Raw genomic sequence first — 23,767 nt, 5'->3', positions numbered from 1 at the left:
TTACTTGATGCCAATTATACCCCATGGTTATAGTGCAACTAAACTTTATTATTTCATTATTGATTTGTTATGAATCTTTGCAATATACTGCATTATTTTATTTTGCTTCCTTCTCTCTCAAGCACTATTATGAAAGTGCTGTTTGTTCATGTTGTTTTACAAGTTCCTTTGATCTGCTGCTCTAGCAAAAATCTGTACTAAAACACTATATACAAATACTGTCACTGTTACTGTTTGTGCGCGGGGGAGGGGAACAGAGAAGCTCACATGGAGAGTGCTTGTATAAAATGTATGAGTAGAGATTCTTACTAGAACAGCAGTGTAACGCAGCTCGCAAAAAAGGAATTACCGTAACTAGGCAGTTAAAACAGCACTTTCAGCATGGTGATGGAGAGAAGGTAGCAAAATAAGGTAATGGAGTATATTACAAAGATTTAAAACTCAGAGATCAATAATAATATAAATAAAAAAATGAGTTACTCTGCAAGTTCATTCTGTAGTACTTTGGTAACAAACGTATTTGATATTCAAATAGTCCTATTTATCATGCATAACATCTTATACATGTGACTGCAGGTTCTTTACTGAGTGATTAGTTGCACATAAATCTATGTTATTGGAAATATCTATGTTATTGGAAACAGTACCTTGACTTTTCTATTTGAAGGGAACTAATCATGTAAAGAAATGCTATTATCCTATAGACAAAGTGTTAATCTGCAGGTTAATAGTGTTCTGGAACTGACCGATGCCGGTACTCCCAAAAGCCTCAAGCTTTAAGTCATAGGGGTGTGATGGCGGAGCTTCAGTCACCGGTCAGTATACAGTGAGCAGTGGCTGTAACCCTGTCCCCGACATTGACTGTCAGCCGATTCTAATGCTGAGCTGGCTGTCAGTCAGTGCAGGGCACAGTTACAGCTGCCGATCACTAGTACGTACTTACTGGTGACTGAAGCAGGTCCACCCTTATTACTGAAAGACTGAGGCTGACGGGTGGAGTAAAGTGCATTTTTTCCCAGCAACGGGGCGCCAAGAAGGTTCAGAACATTATTAACATGCAGATTAACCCCATATCTGCATTTTATCATATAAGAGGTTCCCTTTAAATCTGTTCTGTTAGATCAACTTTTATACAATATATCTGTGTTCATAATAATTATGGCTAATCTTTAGAGTTTCAGAACAGAGATGTCTATTTTATCCAAATTATTATTTTTAATGGTAATAAATCATTAGATTACACAATATTCTATGGGTTATTTAGTAAACAAAATATATATAAAACCGGTATATTGGCCTCTGGCCAGCTTATTCTTAACCATAAGGTTCCCCAAATCCTGAAATATCAGGTAATACTCAGTCTGCTGCTAAGATAAGGGTTAAAGAAAGCAAGAACTGTTCTACCAGCATCTCCGACTGATGAGGCGGATACACATTACCGTCATATTCCTGATGGAATGAGAACAAGAACTTTTTTCCTCGAATATTTGTCAGGTAATATGCAGGCTTCATAGCACAAAATCACTAACCATTAACTTTAAGGATCACCGTCCAAAGCAATAATATACTATTCTGTTTCTATGCCTATTGCTTTCTGTAACCGAGCTTCCATGTTGTCATTCGTCTATGTATTGTGCGAAATGAACTACATAGAAACCTCAAATCCATTCTGTCAAGTCCTAGGGAGGAAAGGAATGGAAAAGGAAACCTCAGGCATGATGCATTTAGGCTTGGGTGTAAGGAACAAGAGGCTGAAATTGGGGGAAAAAAAATACCGAGATGTGATAATGCTCCATTAAAGCCAATGCTCCCTCCCTGACAAAACACGACAGGCTCATAGGCCTTTCTGCGAAACAGGTCAAGTGGACTATTTACTCAGCACAGACAATGGCCGCACGGATTTCACATGGCAAACAACTTAAAATGTGTTTTTGAAATCGATGACGGTAATGGATCACCGCAGGGTAAGTCGGCTGGGCCTTTTTTTCATTTACACTTGAAAAGGTCTATACTGTGTGCTCATGCAATTTGCTCATTTGGAAAAAAAAAAAAAGTCCATCAAAATGAAACACTTATAACCTAAGATACGTATGCTCATAATGGGCTGCTAATGGAGTTGTTAAAAGTATGAGCTCGAGGGGTTCTTCGATTTTCCCCCTCTGTCATGAAATTCGTTCTTATTATTTTGGATTCAAGTGTAAAATTGAAATTCGGTTGTGGCACACGTCATCACAGCAGATATCTGAATTGTTTCAGGCTATTGTGATAATGCCCGGAGCGTCTAAACAGAGCTTTCCACCTGCAGCCAGAACTTCAAGAAATAATTTAAAACATCACTCGCAGATTTTTCCAAAATCAATCTACAGCTGATGCCACCATGAAAATGTCTTAGGTCTTATAAATGTCAACTGTAGCTCTATAGCTTGTTTCACACTAGACACACTCACCTTATATCTAGCTTATATCACACGTGCTCTGTGCTGATGAGGTTCAAAAAGGCCCGAACAGATCAGTCTCCAGATGCTTTTCCCTGGGTATCTGACACCAAGTTATAACTCACCCTGCATTGATTTTGTGGCATACATTATAACAGATATGCTGTTTGGATATTTTTTAACCATGAATGGTTCCCTGAAACCTTCCTACCTTTTCAGGCTGTTTTTAGCAGGAGATTCCTGAGAGCAAAACCATCTCACCCTACTGTCAGCTTCAGCAGTCTGCAACGTGCTCGCTTACATTGAAAGTTGTGCAAAAGAACAGAAAGAAAGCTAGGCAGTAATTTTTCTCCACTGCCCTAATGTAAGTTGGCTGTATATCCAGTATTATGTGAGATAATTATCATTTATACACTGTATAGCAGTTTTATTTGGCTATGAGAAGATTATACGGTATTATTGTCTGAGTATTGTCGGGAAGTGTTATTTAGGCAATGGATGGTTCTCATTATTTTATATGTACAGGTTTGTAAATGGAAAGGGTCACGAAGACAATGTTTAAAACTGTTTTTTAATTTAAATGTATTTTTGAAACATTTTTATAACATTTATTTCAATTTTTCCATATTACAATCTATATTAAAAATCAGCATTCTTGCAATTTTCACCCTGACCACTAAGCCCCATATTAGGCTGTTATCCCCTGTTCTGTACAGAAGACTTTTCAGCAGTCTCATTATCATCACAGACAGGAATAAAATGAAAGGTAACATCTCTATATACAACTCAGATCCAATATTCACTTTAGGTGATGTCACAGAGCTCCCCGCACCCTTCACAATGACGTTTGCCCAAATCAGAGCCGTAAACACTTCTGCACAAATCGTTAGGGTCAGAGCTAATTATTACTTTTATGTCTAAGTGGCTGCTAATAAGAACAGGAAGTGTAATATTAAGCCTAATGGCTAAGGTGGAAATTACAAGATTTCTGTTTAATAGTTTATGGATATTTTTTGCTTTTTCTTTACTTTTTTTAAAGATTTTGAAATGGAAAATTAAAAAAAATCTAAATATTTTTTAACAAATCTTCACTACTAAAACCTTAATTAAAAAAATGACATTTTCTGATAGTACATTCATTTTAAGCCACAAAAGAATTCAGGGCCCCGTTTTTTATACGACTGACCCTGCCTATCTTTTTGCTAAGGAAAATCAGTATTTCCTTCAGAAGGTGACTTGGAATTAGTGACTTTGTCGCCAATATAGACATGCAAGGGGATCAAAACACGGTGAGCTGTTCCGCTATGAATGGAATAAAAAAATAAGAGGAAGACGCCCACTTGGTCAGCACTCTGCAGTCATCTGGTGGTCTGTCATTCCGATACATGATGAGGTTGGGAGGAGGTGATCTGGATTGACTCGTCTTTTAAAGCATTTTTTTTCCCATTAATGAAACAAATCCATCACATTCAGCAAATATAAAGGAAGTATCTTCTCCTTCATTTAATTTTGCTTTAAGCCATCAAAGTCCTTTGTTATTTCCAAAAGTCTCTTTAAATAAACATATTGATCCTCGTGTTGCAATGAACCTGACATTTTAGCAAGTGTCACAAAAGACTTCCAGTCTCGCATTGATTGGCTTGAAATGGACAAGCAGTGTCAATTATTCCTGTCTGATGTATATGTGATTCCTCTAAAGAAGTCGGAAAGCTATTGTCATGGAGGACTTGTTTTTTTTCTCTTGCATGGACAAAGCTAGCAGCCATTAATTAATTTCTGCATGTATGTGTTATACTGTCGTTTACACTTTATTATTCAAGAAATCTACTGAAGCCGTAGCTATCCCATATAATGCAAAATGAGCAAGCAGTCATGTGTGCAAATGATGCTATTATGTGTAAAAGCAATTGACCCCATCTTATTCAGTAGGTCATTCTCCTGGGTGCCGGCTGCCGGGATTACTAGTAAAACTACTCAGCTGAATTCTACTCGGCATAGAAATTCAACCACATTGGATTCTGAGTAGTTGGATTTAAAGAGGAACCGTCCCCTGTCCTGACATGTTGTTTTAATAAATACCTGTATTCTTCATAAAATGGCAATTCTGGGGTCTCCTTTCTTATAACTCTGCATCATAATTTTATTCCTCTCTGAAATGCCGAAATAATTTAGCGTCTAATTGTTACCCGTATTGGGGGTGTGTCTTTACGCTGTCCAATCAGTGCTGACGGTATTAGATTGTGTATGGACACACCTTCAAGTGGCCACGCCCATTGGAATTGTATTCCTAAATTTCCAAGAGGAATAAAAGAGGAATGAAAGAGGAATAAAATAACCAATAAACCATCCACAATAAAATTTCCAAGAGGAATAAAATAGTAACGATAGAGGTTCCAGAGTTGATATAATATGGTGAATATTAAAACACACATGTTAAGAAAGGTGAGAGGTTCTCGTTAAAGGAATGGTCTGAAATACAAAAAAGTTTTCATTCTAAATGTCTATCTTTTTAATGTCATAATCTAAACTATTTTCTAATACAGGTTAATGAAAAATTCTGTATCCTTCCCAAACTACTCTAATTTTTTTTTTTACAACTTCCTTCTTGATGACACTTTGTTTGAGAATGCCAGTGCATGCTGGGATACTTAAATAAAGCATGATCAGGGGACAGAGGCTGTAGCCACTGCTGCAGCCCTGCCCCCTACCGGAAACGAATCATCATCGGTGACCATCATTTCAGGGTCTAGCTCTGCTCTGTTACTGTGCAATGTGCACAATGACAGTGTGCTCTCTCACTGGCAACAGAATACAAGTACCAGTGATGCCCCCGCAAGTGATGTAATTTGTGTGCGGCGCTGGTTTCTGCAATCCGGGTATGCGTCTTACGAGGTGTTCAGTTGCTGGCTTATTACTATTGATCTGTGCCAGGGATAGAGAGCACTGTCATTGTGCACGTCACACTTTTACTTTCCCATATATAAAGGAAACAATAAAGGTTTGCTTGGCTTCTGATAAAATTGCAGTATACAAGGATAAGCTGACACAGTGGGTATGAGTTTCCATGAAATTATATCCACTTTGCTTGAACTGTTAAAATCAGCAGATTTACTGAACAAAAAATAAGCAACAATGAAAGAAATGCAGCATTTACGCATGGTTTTAGGCAGCAAACTTCTCCTGTGTGTGTCGCAATGTAAGACAAGGTTATCCCTACATAGACAAACCCTTCCATTCTCTGCTGCTATACACCAGCATTATTTTCATTTGTCAAATACAGAAAAGTGACAAATACCAGTACAACCGAATATCTGTCGGCATGCACAGATATTCACTTTCTACCGCGACTGTAATGTAGAACTCATACACTGCTGCTGTCAGGAGAAAAATATCATCTAATCCCATTTATCAGTATCTCCCATCTTTGCTAAATGACAACTCTATAAATAATCTTCGTTGCCAGATAATATTTCAGTGTCCATCACAGGATGATAATGCCTCATTCAGAATAGAAGACTGAGGATTGGTCGCTTCATCAATATTTCACTATTAAGTGGGCACAGTTCTGGGGAAAGCGATGTATATTTGTCATATATTTCACGTAAGGACACGTGGGCATCAGAAATGACCGTGTCAGCTGACGAGAGAGATATTTGGGTGGAAACTCTGCTTTGGAGTGGTCAAGGGCTGAACTGTTAATGACCTATCCGCAGAATGGGTTATCAATATGAAATTGGTGGGGGTCCAACTCCCAGCACCCCCATCGATTAGCTGAAAATTACTCCGGCAGCAGACGGAACTAGGGGTACCGTCACACTATACGATTTACCAACGATCACGACCAGCGATACGACCTGGCCGTGATCGTTGGTAAGTCGTAGTGTGGTCGCTGGAGAGCTGTCACACAGACAGCTCTCCAGTGACCAACGATGCCGAGGTCCCCGGGTAACCAGGGTAAACATCGGGTTACTAAGCGCAGGGCCGCGCTTAGTAAACCGATGTTTACCCTGGTTACCAGCGTAAATGTAAAAAAAAAAAAACAGTACATACTTACATTCCGGTGTCTGTCCCTTGCCGTCTGCTTCCCGCACTCACTGACTGCCGGCCGTAAAGTGAAAGCACAGCACAGCGGTGACCTCACCGCTGTGCTGTGCTTTCACTTTACGGCCGGCAGTCAGTGAGTGCGGGAAGCAGACGGCAAGGGACAGACACCGGAATGTAAGTATGTACTGTTTTTTTTTTTTACATTTACGCTGGTAACCAGGGTAAACATCGGTTTACTAAGCGTGGCCCTGCGCTTAGTAACCCGATGTTTACCCTGGTTACAAGCGAACGCATCGCTAGATCGGCGTCACACACACCGATCCAGCGATGACAGCGGGAGATCCAGCGACGAAAGAAAGTTCCAAACGATCTGCTACGACGTACGATTCTCAGCAGGATCCCTGATCGCTGCTGCGTGTCAGACACAGCGATATCGTATGAATATCGCTGGAACGTCACGAATCGTACCGTCGTAGCGACAAAAGTGCCACTGTGTGACGGTACCCTAAGGGATTTATTGGGTGAATCACATCAGCCCAGGACATCACTTAGTTTTGTTTGCGTAACAATGCTCAGATGATCGATGGGGGTGCTGGGTGTGGGAGCCCACTGATTTTATATATCTTACCTATATTCAGTCCTGGACAACCCCCTTAAAGTGGATTTGTCACCAGTTTTCACAATACAAAAACTGCACACATAATAAAGTAGATATCTTAGATCTGATGAGGCTGACGTACTCACATTGGAATTTCATGTCACAATGACTGTATAATAGTATAATGTGTATTTCACTGAACTAAAATGCTCATTTTAGCACCTAGAAGGAAATCTTCCAAAAAGAATTATATAGCCATTCTGATTATGGATTTTCAAAGTAAGTATATCAACTTCCTCAGGTCTAAAAGACTTATTTAATAAAACAGGTGTTCTGAATTGTGAAATCTGGGGACAGATCCCCTTTTAAATTCCCCTTTGCTTCCCTCTAAGTGTTATTCATACTTTCATAAATCAGTTTTAGCCCGTTAGTGATGTCATCCAATGGGATAGTGACATCATCAGTAGCTGGGACATCAGCCTCTAATGCAACGTGTTTGTGCACACACAACAATTACTCTTATTTCTCTTTCCTTTGAGTCAGTACACACATAGAGAAATCGGAAAAGCTACGGAAACAATTATATAAGCTCAAAACTGGGAGAAAATCTGCAAACAAAACGTCTCTGTGCTATAACTCCTCGCTAGTAGTGCAGATGGTGCCTGTTTACCAGCCCTAATCTTCCATTTTAATTTGCATGTAGTAGAAAAATAAACTTGTCTTAGCTGAGGAGGTATCCTATCATTCCACAGCACAGACTGACATACCGTCAGCCTCCTGTTCACACATGTGTTAGATGGAGCAGCACGCAGCGTGATGTCAGACATGCAATGGAAAAGCAGCATCTTCAGGGTCGTGATTAAGAGGGAGCAAAAATAAGGAAATGTCCGCATTACCTGAGTGTGCGATGGAGGTAATCCTTTCCTCCCATATACTCCAATGAGTGCATCTTTCTGAAGGGTAATATTAAACTTTAGGAATTGTGGCTGATCAATGGAAAGTTGCGATCTCCAAAATACTCCAGGAGGAATCTCTTGAACCGCTCTCCGGCCAACATCTAGCTCTCCGGAGTCAATTGTATTGTTTTCCTGTCCAAGGCCACCAGATTTCCCTAAAAGAAAATAATATTTCTCAGTATAGACACTTACCCAATTTAACGCAAAGAATGTTTGGTATTATGTCTTATTACAATATGGTGCAACCTGCCACTAACACTTTTATGGAAAGAGATATAGTCAGTATTCCATTGCAGAACTCGAGACATAAAGGGAACCTGTCACCTCCAGAAATGCCATTGACATGCAGATATACAATGGGTACAGAAAGTATTCAGACCCCTTTAAATTTATTACTCTTTCATTGCAGCCATTTGGTAAATTCAAAAAAGTTCATTTTTTCTCATTAATGTACACTCTGCACCCCATCTTGATGGAAAAAACAGAAATGTAGACATTTTTCCAAATTTATTAAAAAAGAAAAACTGAAATATCACATGGTCATAAGTATTCAGACCCTTTGCTCAGTATTGAGTAGAAGCACCTTTTGAGCTAGTACAGCCATGAGTCTTCTTGGGAATGATGCAACAAATTTTAAACACCTGGATTTGGGGATCCTCTGCAATTCTTCCTTGCAGATTCTCTCCAGTTCCGTCAGTTTGGATGGTGAACGTTGGTGTACGGCCATTTTCAGGTCTCTCCAGAGATGCTCAATTGGGTTTAGGTCAGGGCTCTGGCTGGGCCAGTCAAGAATGATCAGAGAGTTGTTCTGAAGCCACTCCTTTATTTTAGCTGTGTGCTTAGTTTCATTGTCTTGTTGGAAGGTGAACCTTCGGCCAAGTCTGAGGTCCACAGCACTCTGGAAGAGGTTTTCATCCATAATATCTCTGTACTTCGCTGCATTCACATTTCATTCAATGAGAACCAGTCGTCCTGTCCCTGCAGCTGAAAAACACCCCCATGACATGATGCAGCCACCACCATGTTTTACTGTTGGGATTGTTTTGGGCAGGTGATGAGCAGTGCCTGGTTTTCTCCACACATACCACTTAGAATTATCACCAAAAAGGTGTATCTTCATCTCATCAGACCAGAGAATCGTATTTCTCATAGTCTGGGAGTGCGTCATGTGTTTTGTAACAAACTCTATGCAGGCTTTCATATGTCTTGCACTGAGGAACGGCTTCCGTCGGTCCACTCTGACATAAAGGCCCGACTATTGGAGGACTACAGTGATAGTTGACTTTGTGGAACTTTCTCTCATCTCCCTACTGCATCTCTGGAGCTCAGCCACAGTGATCTTGGGGTTCTTCTTTACCTCTCTCACCAAGGCTCTTCTCCTGATTGCTCAGTTTGGCTGGAAGCCAGGTCTAGGAAGACTTCTGGTGGTCCCAAACTTCTTTCATTTAAGGATTATGGAGGCCACTGTGCTCTTAGGAACCGTGGTTATTGCAGAAATTCTGTTGTAACCTTGGCCAGATCTGTGCCTTGCCACAATTCTGTCTCTGAGCTCCTTGGCCAGTTCCTTTGACCTCATGATTCTCATTTGGTCTGACATGCACTGTGAGCTGTGAGGTCTTATATATACAGATGTGTGCTTTTCCAAATCAAGTCCTATCAGTTTAATTAAACACAGCTGGACTCCAATGTAGCAGTAGGACCATCTCAAGGTCTCAAGGAGGATCACAAGGAAATGGACAGCATGTGACTTACATATGAGTGTCTGAGCAAAGGGTCAGAATACTTATGACTAGGGTTGAACGACCTTTACTTTTATAGGATCGGGTCGGGTTTCACGAAACCCGACTTTTTCAAAAGTCGGGTCGAGTGAAATCGGCCGATCCTATAAAAAAGTCGGGGTCGGGGTCGGCCGAAACTCGAAACCCAATGCAGTGCATTGGGTTTCCAATGGTTCCCAGGGTCTGAAGGAGCGGAAACTCTCCTTCAGGCCCTGAGATGCATATTTAAGTGTAAAATAAAGAATTAAAATAAAAAATATTGCTATACTTACCCTCTGACGCGCCCTGGTACTAACCGGGAACCTTCCTTCCTTCGAATCAGCGCTTGCAGGACCTTGCGTGACGTCGCGGTGACGTCGCGGCTTGTGATTGGTCGCGGGAGCGGTCACATGGGCGGCCGCACGACCAATCACAAGCCACGACGTCACCGCGACGTCACGCAAGGTCCTGCAAGCGCTGATTCTTAGGAAGGAAGGCTGCCGGAAAGAAGCAGGGCGCGTCCGAGGGTGAGTATATTCCTATTAGGTATATACTCACCCTTGGACGCACCCTGCTTCTTTCCGGCAGCCTTCCTTCCTTCGAATCAGCGCATGCAGGACCTTGCGTGACGTCACGGTGACGTCGCGGTTTGTGATTGGTCGCGCGAGCGGTCACATGGGCGGCCGCGCGATCAATCACAAGCCGCGACGTTACCGCGATGTCACGCAAGGTCCTGGAAGCGCTGATTCGAAGGAAGGAAGTTTCCCGGTTAGTACCAGGGCGCGTCAGAGGGTAAGTATAGCGATATTTTTTATTTTAATTCTTTATTTTACATTAAATACCGTATTTACATTAAATACATTATATTTTTACATTAAATACCGATTTCCGATATTGCAAACATATCGGAAATCGGGATCGGAATTCCGATAACACATTCAGAAGATCACCGACTTCATGGCCGACCCCACACAGGGGTCGGGTCGGGTTTCATGAAACCCGACTTTGCCAAAAGTCGGCGACTTTTGATAGTGGCCGACCCGTTCAGCTCAACCCTACTTATGACTATGTGATATTTAAGTTTTTCTTTTTTAATAAACATGCAAAAATTTCTACAGTTCTGTTTCAGTCAAGATGGGGTGCAGAGTGTACATTAATAATACAAAAATGATCTTTTTTTAAATTTACCAAATGGCTGCAATGAAACAAAGAGTGAAAAATGTAAAGGGGTTTGAATACTTTCCGTACTTACTGTAGTTGAAATTTCAGTTAAATAGCATAAAATCCAAGAAAAAACAAAATACCCTGTAGAAATTAAATAGTTATAGTACATGTAAATAGCATAGGTACTTAGTTAACATTACTTTGATAAAAAAAAAGTGTAAAAGGTACCCCCATTTCAAGGTGTACCAAATCGGGACATTTGTATCTCTAGTATTAACCCCTTAACCCCGGAGCTTTTTTCAGTTTTGCTTTTTCATTTTTCGTGGCTCCCCTCCTTCCCAGAGCCATAACTGTTTTATTTTTCTGTCATTATGGCCATGTGAGGGCTTATTTTTTGCAGGACGAGTTGTACTTTTGAATGACACCAATGGTTTTACCATGTCGTGTACTAGAAATCGGGAAAAAAATCCAAGTGCGGTGAAATTAGAAAAAAAGTGCAATCCCACACTTGTTTTTTGTTTGGCTTTTTTGCTAGGTTCACTAAATGCTAAAACTGACCTGACTTTTAAAAGCAATCGTGCCAAAGAACAGATCTGGGTTTGCATATACTGGCCTTAAGGATGGAGCAATAAACTAAGTATAGTAAACTGGAGATAAGATAGCAGGCAGATGAGACGCTGAAAATGGATGTGATAGTATGGTGGGAGTACTCTATGTGAGAATACTGAATGGGTGAGGTGGGAACCCCTAGATGTAACACAGATGCAACCAATACCTCCTTTACCCGTCATTATCTCAGTAATGGTAGTTCTGGCCTGGGTAACATTACTGTGAGGGGGGAAGAGCAGGACGTCTCAATCCGGGGAAGGGGGTGATTCTGGATTTGGCTCGCAACCCTCTCTCACAACTCAATGTGCCTCTCAAGGTAAGAAAGGTTGGAGATCACTGCATTAGAAGGTGCTGAGGTAGAAGTTGCATGAAGACTCTAGTGCCTAAGAGGCCATCTCCAAGATGTGGAATTTGCTTATGAAGCCCATGCATTTCCATTCTGCGATTAATGTGCATTCGTCTATATTACTGACAGTGGAATATAAAACTGCTTAGAATTCAGGAGTCATACTGTAGGGTATGCCACATAACGCGCTGCTGATATCATTTCAATGCTTGTAATAGCAGACTGTGAGCAGAGAGTTCATTTCTGCCGCTATCATCACTTGTTCAAACACTGACACATATGCCACATTTATGCAGAATAATTTGGCCAGGTACATCCATTGCTAATGTGCAGAGGAAACCATTAAGGAAATTCGCTGGGGTCTGGAGGAGAGCAGACTGCGAAATGTGTCTCTCTAATCAGTAAGTCACCCAGCAAGGTGAAATATATATATAGACAATCAATAGCGTGCCATCACCCCATGACATAACCTTGGATGTAACATGAGCGCTACGGAATGATTTCAGGTAACATATTACATGTTTGTGTGCAAATAACCACACGACATAACTTCACACGGCTGAGATTCTGTCAGACGCAGCAACCTGCAGGTAACTGGAGACCTTCTGGTAAAAGGAAGTGAATCGATATTCTTTTAAGTGATACAATATTATATCAACTTTGGAGAGGGCGATACAAGGGGGTTAACCCTTTATATGAAAAAGAATGGAAACAACTTATGAAGCTTTAGCTCAGATATAGAGCCATCTTCATAGTAGAATGCACAATCCCACTGAACTGATCAGCTGGGTATGGAGAGAAAAGTATGCAAATTAGCTGTTTCCCAAAATGAAATAAACTATATTGCAAGTACCACCTAGGACAGGTAGCTACTAGTGATGAGCGAGTATGCTCGTTACTTGAGTTTTCCAAGCATGCTCGGGTACTCTCAGAGTATCTTGGGCATGCTCGTAAATTATGTTTGTTTCCCCACATATATTCAGGCTAACAGCCGCAAATCATGCAGCTGCGGGGACTCAAACATAATCTACGAGCAACGAGCACGCCCAAGATACTCTGAGAGTACCCGAGCATCCTCGGAAATTTCGAGTAACGAGCACACTCGCTCATCACTAGTAGCTACCCTATACAGTATGTCAATAGATAAATCCTAAGCTGCAAAGTCTTCTATACAAAGCCTGTTACTGAGGTTCTTGCCCTTCATTGGTGAAGAGCTCATTCAACCAGAATATGCTCTACTGATGAGGGCACCCTAAACCTTCTGTAGACTACTTTCAGGCTTTGTATTCATCCCTGATTATGCTGCAACAATTTCTAAAGGTTTCCATTAATGGTCCACCCCCTTTTCAATGTACCCAAAGTGAGGATTAAAACAGAAAAGGAGCACATACCTCCTGGATCAGTGCAGCTCCCCGGCTTTGAGTCATGTGTCCCCCTGTAATCCTAAGACACTGTTTGCAGCCTGCAGGCTGCAGTGTCACGTAACATACACAGTGTCACAAAATTGCTGGGGGCACAGGATTCAGAGCTGTGGACGAGCATTGATCCAGTAGGTAAGTCTATGTTTTTTATTTCAATCAGCATGTAGGGTACATTGTAAAGGGATTATCTAGTTGTGGACAACATCATTCAAGGATCATCCAGTAGTGGACAACCCTGATTGAACAATAACTTATACTGTAGGATAACTATCTCTCAAAGGTGGAACTTGCAAAAAAGTCTTTTTGTCCTATGAGCTAATTTGTGTATATTTGGTATACAGTATTTGCTCCTTGGTATGCATGCAACATTGACATAAATGACATCAATGGAAAGCTCTGGGAAACAATTCTGATGCTGAACCTGATACAAAACAGTAGAGAGGAAAATACCTAGACCCTTCAGAGAGAATCTCATCTCCTATGTCTTATCATTATATTTACAGGAAATTTGTCAGCAGAATTTCACCCCCAGACTATTTACATGCGCATATAGCTATTTCACAGACAAGTTAATCAATTTATTATCTACTACTGAGAAATCAGTGTATGAACGTATATGCAAATGAGGCTGTAGATGTGAAGCCTACGTAACTCCAGCTCTATCTCCCACCCAGCAGCACCTCGTTCTGGATGACTGACATTTTCAACGCTGTGTGACTTCAGGAAAAGGAGATTTCTCAGTAAAAGAGGATCGGACGGGTCATGTATAAGTATTGCTGGACTTGTCTTTGAAAGAGCTACCTGCACATATAAATAGTTTGGGGTGTGAAATCCTGCTGACAGATCCAAGTCTCCTCTCCTGTAAGTGAGATAAAGTAGGGTATTTGCGATGGCACTTTGTACTTCGTCATTGTCCAGGATGAGGACCGTGGACAGACAGAAATATAGAAGGCAGAGATTTAATTGGTGATAGTTGGATCCTATTGCACTGAGGACAGGAAGGATCTGGCATTTAAGCAACCCGACTCTGACAATGCCTAAAGTTCTGAACTCAGTAGGTGAACACTAACAATGAGAAAGCTGAAAATAAACACTGCTCGAATAGGGAGAGAGGCAGAACAGATATATAAGGATATAAAAATAAGTAGCACATGACCTAAATACTGGAGATATGTTTAGATATTGTACATTAGAGTGCATTCTAAGTAGATATTGGGGGAGGTGAGTGAGAATACAATGGATCAGAGGATGTTTATTTGTTATGAACATAGCAGTAGTCATTATAGTAATGTTCTGGATTTGTTTCACAACTCATTGTAATTGTAACCTTTCCATCTTATGATATACTACTTTTATTTTACAGTGTTACTTTGCGGATTTCCACGGTAAAGTAAAGCTGTCTATGAAACCTGCTAAAAATAACAGCATTAATTACAGGGTTAATGGGCTATTGTAGAAAACAAATGTAATACTGGGTTGTAGTAAAAAGGATTTCACGGGAAAATTCAATAAAAAGCAAACAATTACTTATAAATAAGTGGCTGCAATTTCTTACCATTATCGCCGGCGGGCACATATACAGTATGTGTTGGCACCACTTCGGAATTTGCTTTTCCGTTCTCGAAAGTGTCATTTTCAGTCTGCTGTAGCTGCCAGTTGAGGCCAAACAGATGCATGGCTGAAAGAGAAAAAATATAGAATAAGACATAAAAACCGAGACGCGCGAACCTGATGTAACACAAAGCTGTACGCAATGTTCACAGGACTGATTGTCTCCTGCACCTCTAGTTTTACGGGATCCATTCCCCGGTGTGCACCATCCTTCATTGTGATAGAGAACACTTCCCGGAATCTCACGTCGCTTTGATTTCTGCAATCTCTACAAGAAGTTAGTGCAATGTTTCCTGGGTTTAGCTTTGAGAAACCCTTCACATCCACTACATCACTGGGACCCCGCGAGCTGAACGCAAAGGGAAGCCTGAATTCACTGATCTCTATGGCAAACAGAGTGCACACGTAAACTTTACAGGAAAGGTTTGGCAAGGTTCAGAAGCAGAGAACAGTGTATGAATGGAGCTTTTCCTTCATAAGCCAATCCATTTCCCATAGATATTAGCAGCGAGTGGATGTTTGGATCCAGTTGGTTTTAGCCACCATTAGTCATATAATTTAAGCCTAAACTTTGAGTAGGTGAGATCTTCAGGTCAAAATATAAGGTTTTTGCACCTATATAAGGACTATAAGGAGAACAAGCATCTTAAATTACACATACAAGAAATGTAATAGTTGTGGCCCTGTTCCAAATTTTGTTTTTTGGCCTCTAATCTTCAAATTAAATGCTTGATGATAAGGTTTTTAGCCGTATCTCACTTTGCAAGATGGATAAATTCAGAATTATGGTTGATTCCACACTCCATAACATCCCATGAATATCTTGGAGATTCTCATGACTTCATTATCTGCCCAGTCTCTATATAAACAAATATCCCACTTGCCTAATATTTAGCAGAAGGATTAAAAATAAACAAGATACAACTCCATGCAGGTGACTGATCTGATATGTTTAGAAAAATACAGACAGGGAAGACTCCAGGAGATCACACAAGAGGGCTGTGTGGACCTAAAGCCCCCCAAACATATTAGACTAATGTTTGTCAAAACTGACGATATAGACAGGTTGGCTAGCAGGCTATAGTATGGTGGCCCCAGATCATTTATTGCCAGGGTAAATATTGATCTGGTATGTCCAATTTTGGACTGCTGATGGAGATAAGGCGCAGTCATGCATGTGTTCTGATGGCTCTCTCACTGAGTACACAGAGAGACGGGCGAGATGGCTGCAGGACAAACAATCTGAGGAAACATCTTTCCCCAAAGAGTCATCTACTGTGTATGACAGTCTTAACATAGTGATGACCTACCTCAGGTCATCAATATCATATCAGTGGGGATCTGAAACTCACCACCTCCACCAATCAGTTAAAATCTGCTGTGGAATAATGCAGCTGTGTAAACTGTTAAGTGGCCATTCCCGCGTACTTCAGCTGCTTCCTCCATTCACTTGCTTAGGAGTTGAGGTCCACTATTGGTGAGTGACCACTAAACATTGCACGGAGCTGTCCTGTGGCAGCTATATACACAGTTTTCTTCAGGCCACCACAGATACAACTGACCAGCGGGGGTGCCGGGTGTTGGACCCCCAACAAATCTAATATTGTTGAACTTTAAAGTACCATAAGTTAACCTTTTGCTTTTCTTTTTGCACTTAGATACAAACATTAAAACCAAATTACTGAATATGCAACATATACTTGGTAATCCCTTTGTTAGATCTCAAATTCTTCCGGTAGTTAATTTTTTTACCCTGAGATATAACACAGTTGCCTTTCCTCCAATGGCGTTATAGAAATGTACAGGATGAATTAGGGTATTAGACTCTCGGGCACTGTTAATTTTTTTTTATTAAATGATTAATTCAGAAAATTGTAACCATGCTCTGCACTAAGATCCAGCAGGAGGGATACATATGGCGAGAGGCCTCACTGGAAGTACAATATTGATATTACAAATCTGTATATGTCTCATAACAAATAATGAATATTTGTACATTCACTAAATACTTAAATGAAATCCCAGAGAGTATGATTACTGAGCAAACAGAGACATAACGGCACAAGTTCCAGGGAACGTAATATCGCTCCTCCTAATGGAGGCCATTTCACATCTGCCTGGACTTAATTCCAGTGGTTGAATTGTATCTGAATGTAGTTCTGGCTTTACTGTGTTCAATTTCAGTTTTACATTTCTCCCATATCATATCGACTGCTTGCTTATTGAAGCAATTTCTGCTGAGCTGGCCTGAGCGTGCTTTTAATTTGCTGGCAAGTACTTAGTATAAGTGAGGGATAGTGATTTTGGAAAGAATACCTTGTAAAGTTGGAGTCAGGAACAGAGATATGTTAAATCACTGGCCCAACATCTAGGAAGCTAAAATCACATGCATTTTCATGTTATTTATATGTTGAATTGTTTCCCAGCAGAATTCTTAATGTTTGGAAGACATCAAGTGTCACATATAAAATAGATGTAAAAGAAAAAAACTGAAAAGTAACATTTGCCAGAAAGTAACTCGTAAGTTTCACTTTGCTATACATTATGCTTCCTACTTGGACAAGACAGCTTCATCATCCCCCAGACCACAGTCATAAATTACAAGTCTCACGCTATGTGCATATGTTCAGGTTTTTCTGCGTTTTGTCATGATAAAAACCCATAAAAAATGCATACATATGCATCCTATCATTCAGAATGCATTCTGCAATTTTTGTGCACAAGATGCGTTTTTTTCAGTGAACAAAACGCACCACAGTAAAAAAAAAAGCAGCATGTTCATTAATTTTGCAGATTTTTCGCATTTCTCCCGCTATTTAATACATTGGGGAAAAACGCAAAAAAAAAACTCACAAAAAACGCGTCAAAAACGCATGCGGATTTCTGGCAGAAATGTCAGGTTTTTGTCAGGAAGTTTCTGCAAGAAATCCTGAATGTGTGCACATACCCTCAAAGGTTTGGATCATTGGCAAAGAACCCAACAAATTTGCTATGAAATGAAAGAGGACTCTGCCCCCCCAAAATGAAGGTTCTTGAACCTCCTACTTATTGGGTTCAGTAATCTTTACGATGCTTGAGGACAGGAAAGCATATGGCCATGTCTAATATATAAAGTACAGTACAACATATTACAGTTAATGAAGAGCGAATATACGCATTAATCGAGTTTCTCCGAGCATGCTCGGGTGGTCAATGAGCTGTGCGTCTGTATGCTGGACAGCATGGTCACTGCCCAGCTAATGCACGCTGCCACTTCTCCATCAAAGAAGTGGTCTCTTCCCGAACTGCACAGCGCACTGCAAACCCAACCAAGCCTCCTTAGTGATTCCTATACAGGGGAATAATTCCTCTCTATCTATTTACTTAGTATTTCTTAATCATTTATGTATATTACAGCCTCCTGACCAAACAATCACTAGAGCTGGTCAGATGACCTATGAAGTCATGAGTTTGGCAGCTATTAGGGACACACATTGCCCTATTAAAATCACTGTATGACCTTGTCCCCAGGCAGTTATTGCAATATAATCTCTGCTCCTTGTCTCATTTATGTTGGGTAGACCCCTTGTACTCTGACCTGACAGTTGAAGCTACTTCTCTGCTCTTTAGCCCCTTGGAATCTTTTAATCCTTAACCTGAAGTCCTGGATCTGACTGAGGCAATTCCCCTGACTATGTGTCTGGTCTCAGATTGTGTCTTGTCTCTCATTTAACCTGCTAAGTGACCAAACCACCTTCCACTTGACCAGACAGAAGGTACTCCGTGGACACAATTCAGGGGCCTGTGCAACACAAGTCAGATCCCTATGTAGAGGTAAAAATTACCCTTTTACCATACTGCTCTTGGACCACCTAAGCAGAATGGTGTGACAAGTCTGGATATAGACACCATGGTTCATAACAATAAGAAAATGTTATCATGGGATTTGATGTCTTTAACAACAGAAGTCATCTAAATATAACTTGCAGACATGAATTGATCAAATGTTATCCAAGTAGATGGGCATTAAAGCTCTCAGTCCTTTCAATCACTGTAGCCATGGCAGACTTCTTGGTTTCGGCAAGCATGTATCACTTTTTAGCACCTTAGCAAGTTTTGTAACCACAGCCATGAACCTTCAGTTACTGGCTAATGCCCAAATAGTAATTCTTTCCTAGCATACAGATTTAGTGCCTTAGTAACACCCCTCAGTAGGCTGCGGTACAACAACCTGTGAACTGAATGCCATTTACAGGCTATAGATTAAGGTCTATAGACTTTTGGGGTCTAAAGTTCCCATTCTGCCTTTCAGGGTGGACCTTTCAAATAGCCAATGAAATACCAATAATAAAATTTTAGCAGGTAATAGTTATTAAGGCACTGCTCATATAACCTTGTGACCAGTGCTGTGGAGTCGGAGTTGAAGTCGTCGAGTCGGTGTCCATTTTGGTGAAGCCAGAGTCGGTATAAAATGTACTGATAATGACTCCTAAAATATATAATAAATTGGGTACACTAGTACAATACAGGACGTGCTGTGAATGTTTTCAAAAGAATTTGGGACATGACTAATGTCCTATAAATGTCTGTTCTGTTCATGATCTAAGTATCTAGGCATTTAGTTGAGATGAATCTGTGCTGCACTTTATGCACATGCCCAGTAGTGAATCTCCTCTACAGATCAGAGGAAAAACCACTGGGAAGGAATGCCTGCACTCATCTCAGAACTGCTGTATTTCAATAAATATATTTTAGGTTCTATCTAAATAGCTTGATTATTGTATCATAATGGTGATGACAAGCCTCATGTTGCCATTTTACTACAGTAAATGCATCACTTAAACATGAGCCATGGAGTCGAATTTGGAGTTGGATTCAGGGACATTGAGCAGTCGTAATCAGAGAGGTAGGTTTGGCTTACTGTCTCCATAGCCCTGCTTTTGACAATTACATTTGATGCTGGTTATGGCAATTGTTGGTAAATGCTGTCTCTAGAACACGTAACTAGTAAATCCATTCTTACAAATACTAGAGGAGGCTCTAATAAAAAGCTGGATGAATTGAAATGTAAGATATTACTAATAAAGTATGGAATAAAAAGAAACAAGGGGAACTTAAAATACAAGTATTATTACCATGTCCAATTATTTTCTACCTTTTGTCAAATATTTCTGTGTTTGCCACAACTAGTACAGTAAATTCAAGGACTTTTCATGTAGTCGAGGAAACCTGTCAGTCTACGCTTCATACTTAATTGCTCATTTTGTCATCCAATTTTAGATGTAGAAATTAAGTTTCAGAGCAGGTCAGTGAGTCCTTTGTGTTCCATCTGATCAGAATAGGAATTCCTGCCTCTGCCTGAAGGGCCTGTAGAGAAGCACATTGTAGAAGCAGGAGACTCCAGCGGTGAGCGGGCTCACACAGGGTGATAAGGTAGGATGAGAGTGTTTGGAATGGTACCAAATTGGTAATGTAAGATGAAAGCATCTGCATGTACGGATTACTGTGTGTTATATGGTTCCCAGCAGAGCCCGGCTTTGATTAGGAACACATATTTTTCCATAAATTAGCTTTTGTTTGGAGTTTCCCGCTGTGTGTATGTGCTGTTTGTTGGAGTGTATAGGTCTATTTGGGGCTTTGGTATGTCCATCTGTATCTGTCACACCTTGATAAAGAGTGGGCTATTGTAATCAGCAGTGCTACTTCTCATAGGGCTGCACAGGGAAATACTCCATTTTTACATGCACAGCTGGCCAAAAAAAAATCCCGAAAACGTGTGCACGCAGATGGTAATGTGATTGGGAATAAGCAAATGCTAGCAGGAGAGAATAGGGAAAGCACAGGTGGGATAGCATTGGCTTTATTAACATGCATATATAAAAGCCAGTATTTTTTAACAACTAAAGAAATAAACAATCTACATACACAGTAATGAGATACTATGTCTAATAATGCGTACAGATGTAGAAGATAAAAACTTGTCATTTTCAAGAGCACTTTACTACTGCAGGCTCTAGAAATCATATATGGCATATACAACTGGTACAGCAATATTTCTACAAGTTTATGTGATATTCCCCCGTATGCCCACGTACAGTACATCTCAGCTATGCTCTACGGCTATTTAATTTCTCAGTATAGGCTCTTTACCTATATTTCCTTCTACACCTAGTGACCATAGTGTATGTGTGTTGTCTACTGGTAGTTTAAGGGTATGTGCATACATTGAGCTTTTGCAGCAGTTACGTGTTTTGTCTTTTATTTTTTACATGTCTTTACATGCGTTTTTGATGGTTTTAATACATGTTTTTTTTCCCATTCATTATAACGGGTGAAATATGCTGAAAAAATTGACACACTGTAGATATGAAATAACTCTTTGATGGTACAACGCACAATGTGAGCATGAGATTACAGAAATGTCCTTCACTTTGCTGGTACTGTAAAATGTAGTCTTTTTTACCTTTTAAAAGCACAGATAAATAACGTAGCGTGTGAACATAGTCTAAGACTTAGGCCGGGATCACACATGTGAGAAATACGGCTGAGCGTGCGGCTGCATAGCAATACATGGTGCCGCACGCTCCTCTCCTGAGTGACGGCGGCAATGCCGGATATTAACATGCGAGACTCGGCCGTATTTCACGCATGTCTGATCCGGGCTCACATCAGATCCAAATAAAAAGTGCAAGTCCGGCCCATGTTCATCCAGATGTTCTCATTTACAAAAAAAAGTATAAATCTCTTAACTAAGCCACTAGTACGGAAATAAAGACCATCACACTGGGCCCCTGATTCCTCATTCTTACTGCAATTTTTTTTTTTTAATTATTATGTTTGCACCAAATTCAGTATGGCTTTTGCACCACTTTTACACCAATAGTTTTTGAAGCCTCATCATTTTTTAGGTTTGCTCAGCAAGGCAATGATGAAGCTAAGCCTGAGGCCAGGGTCACACTTGCCTCATGCTCCGATCCCGAGTGCCGGCGGCAGTGTCAGGTATTGATGCGAAAGACTCGAATGAGTTTCTCGCATCACACTCACAAGTGTGACCCCGGCCTAAGTGTAAAGTCACACGTAATAGAAATGCTGTGGGTTTTCTCTGCAGATCTGTGCACAGTATTACAGTACTGTCCATGTAGATGAGTGTTTACTAAATGTCACTTCGGAGATTTTCCTCTTCTGATATAAAACGCAGACATACGGATGGCATACCACACTAAATATAAAAAAGGTACATGGATGGCATGCACATTGCATTTGGATGACAAAACACAAAATATCATCTGCATTTTCAGGATGAAAAACATACGATTTTGTCTCTGCTCATCTGAATTCGGCCAAAATCTGTGATGAAATCCTAACGTACACATCCGCCTTGTTTACAGCTGCCCTCAGAGTGCCACATTGCGGTGGTAAAATGCAATTTCCCAATGTAAATGCACTAATTCCCATGCACCAGCATTGCATGCTTCTCAGTTTACTTCCCTGACTGATCTGTTAATCTGTTATTTGTATCATTTTACTTCTAATATGAAACTGGGGCTCCAACAAATCTTTTTCCCCAAAAACCATTCATTGTCATTTTGTTCTACAGCAGAGGTCCCCAACTCCAGTCCTCAAGGCCCACGAACAGGTCATGTTTTCAGGATTTCCTTTGCATTGCACAGGTGATGCAATTATTACCTGGGCAAGACTAAGGAAATCCTGAAAACATGACCTGTTGGTGGGCCTTGAGGACTGGAGTTGGGGACCTCTGTTTTACAGCATATAAAATGGGGAGCATCACATTAACCTGATTGTCGGAGATCATGAATCATTGTGAATGCAAACTTATAGGGTCCTAAAATAGTGGTACAAAGAGCAGAAGAATAAAAACATTAATGAAAAATCCAATTTATCTTTCTGTGCTGCATCATTTTATAGATAACTTTAATAATATTAGTATCGGAGGTAAATAGGATGTTAGTCCTAATGACTGTGAAGTCGGGTGTTTCTACCACCATTGCTAAACCCAAGAGTAGTGATGAGTGAATGTGTTCAGAAAAGACGCTATCCGAGCATGCTCGCGTGCTAACCGAGTGTCTTCGGCGTGCTGAAAAATATGTTCATGTTCTCACGGCTGAATGTCTCTCATTGCACTTGCAAGTGTGACCCGGCCTAAGGCCGGCGTCACACTAGGTGTAAGTAAATACGGTCCGTTTTTTACGGCCGTAATACGCAGTAATTGTCCCAAAACACTGTTCCGTATGCAATGTGAGGATGCGATTTTTATGCACAAATATATCCGTGTGTCATCCGTATGGCTTCCGTATGGCGATTTTTTCTCGCAGGCTTGCAAAATGGACATATCATGGATCCATCGGCTCAAATATTCTTAAAAACATATATACAGTCTATATATATATATGTCAGTGAGAGCAGCACTCCATCATTCCAATGTTAGATGTGCAGGATTTTAATCAACCCACTAGTCTAGGCGCCCTCTGCTGGATGAACTCATATGAACTCGAGCGTGGGAAAATATTCTGAAAAGTTCCCAGGCTCGAGTTTATATGAGTTCATCCAGCAGAGGGCGCATCACCGCAACTCGAGGTAACTACAGTACATTCCCCTGCATTCCATTCATTCACCAAGTTTTACAGTCAGGAGCACAGCTGCATTAGCAGAGCTCCTGGGTGTAAAATGATTTTACCCCTTCAGATGGATTTACAGCGTGGGACAAGACTGTAACGACGGAAGGTAAGGAATATTGTTGTTTGCTTTTTTCAACTTTGTTTCAGGTGACAAGGGTCTTCAGGTGGATTAAGAGTATAATAAAATATTAAAACACCCTGTGTCTTTATT

At 40.6% G+C, this 23,767-nt stretch overlaps 1 protein-coding gene across 3 annotated transcripts in view; it reads right to left on the bottom strand.

The window, feature by feature from the left end:
- Positions 1-23,767, bottom strand: part of TENM3 (teneurin transmembrane protein 3) — a 736,855-nt gene that overhangs the window by 334,568 nt on the left and 378,520 nt on the right. For all 3 annotated transcript variants that reach the window (XM_069744268.1, XM_069744269.1, XM_069744270.1), the window contains exons 6-7: positions 14,886-15,008; positions 7,974-8,188 (exon numbers count right to left, since the gene is read on the bottom strand). In XM_069744268.1, the coding sequence (XP_069600369.1) occupies positions 7,974-8,188; positions 14,886-15,008 (338 nt within the window). The remainder of the gene's footprint in view (positions 1-7,973; positions 8,189-14,885; positions 15,009-23,767) is intronic.

Source organism: Ranitomeya imitator, chromosome 1, assembly GCF_032444005.1.
Source record: "Ranitomeya imitator isolate aRanImi1 chromosome 1, aRanImi1.pri, whole genome shotgun sequence".
Lineage (NCBI taxonomy): Eukaryota > Metazoa > Chordata > Amphibia > Anura > Dendrobatidae > Ranitomeya > Ranitomeya imitator.
Note: the sequence above shows the minus strand (reverse complement) of the source record. Positions and strands in the feature narration are given on the sequence as shown.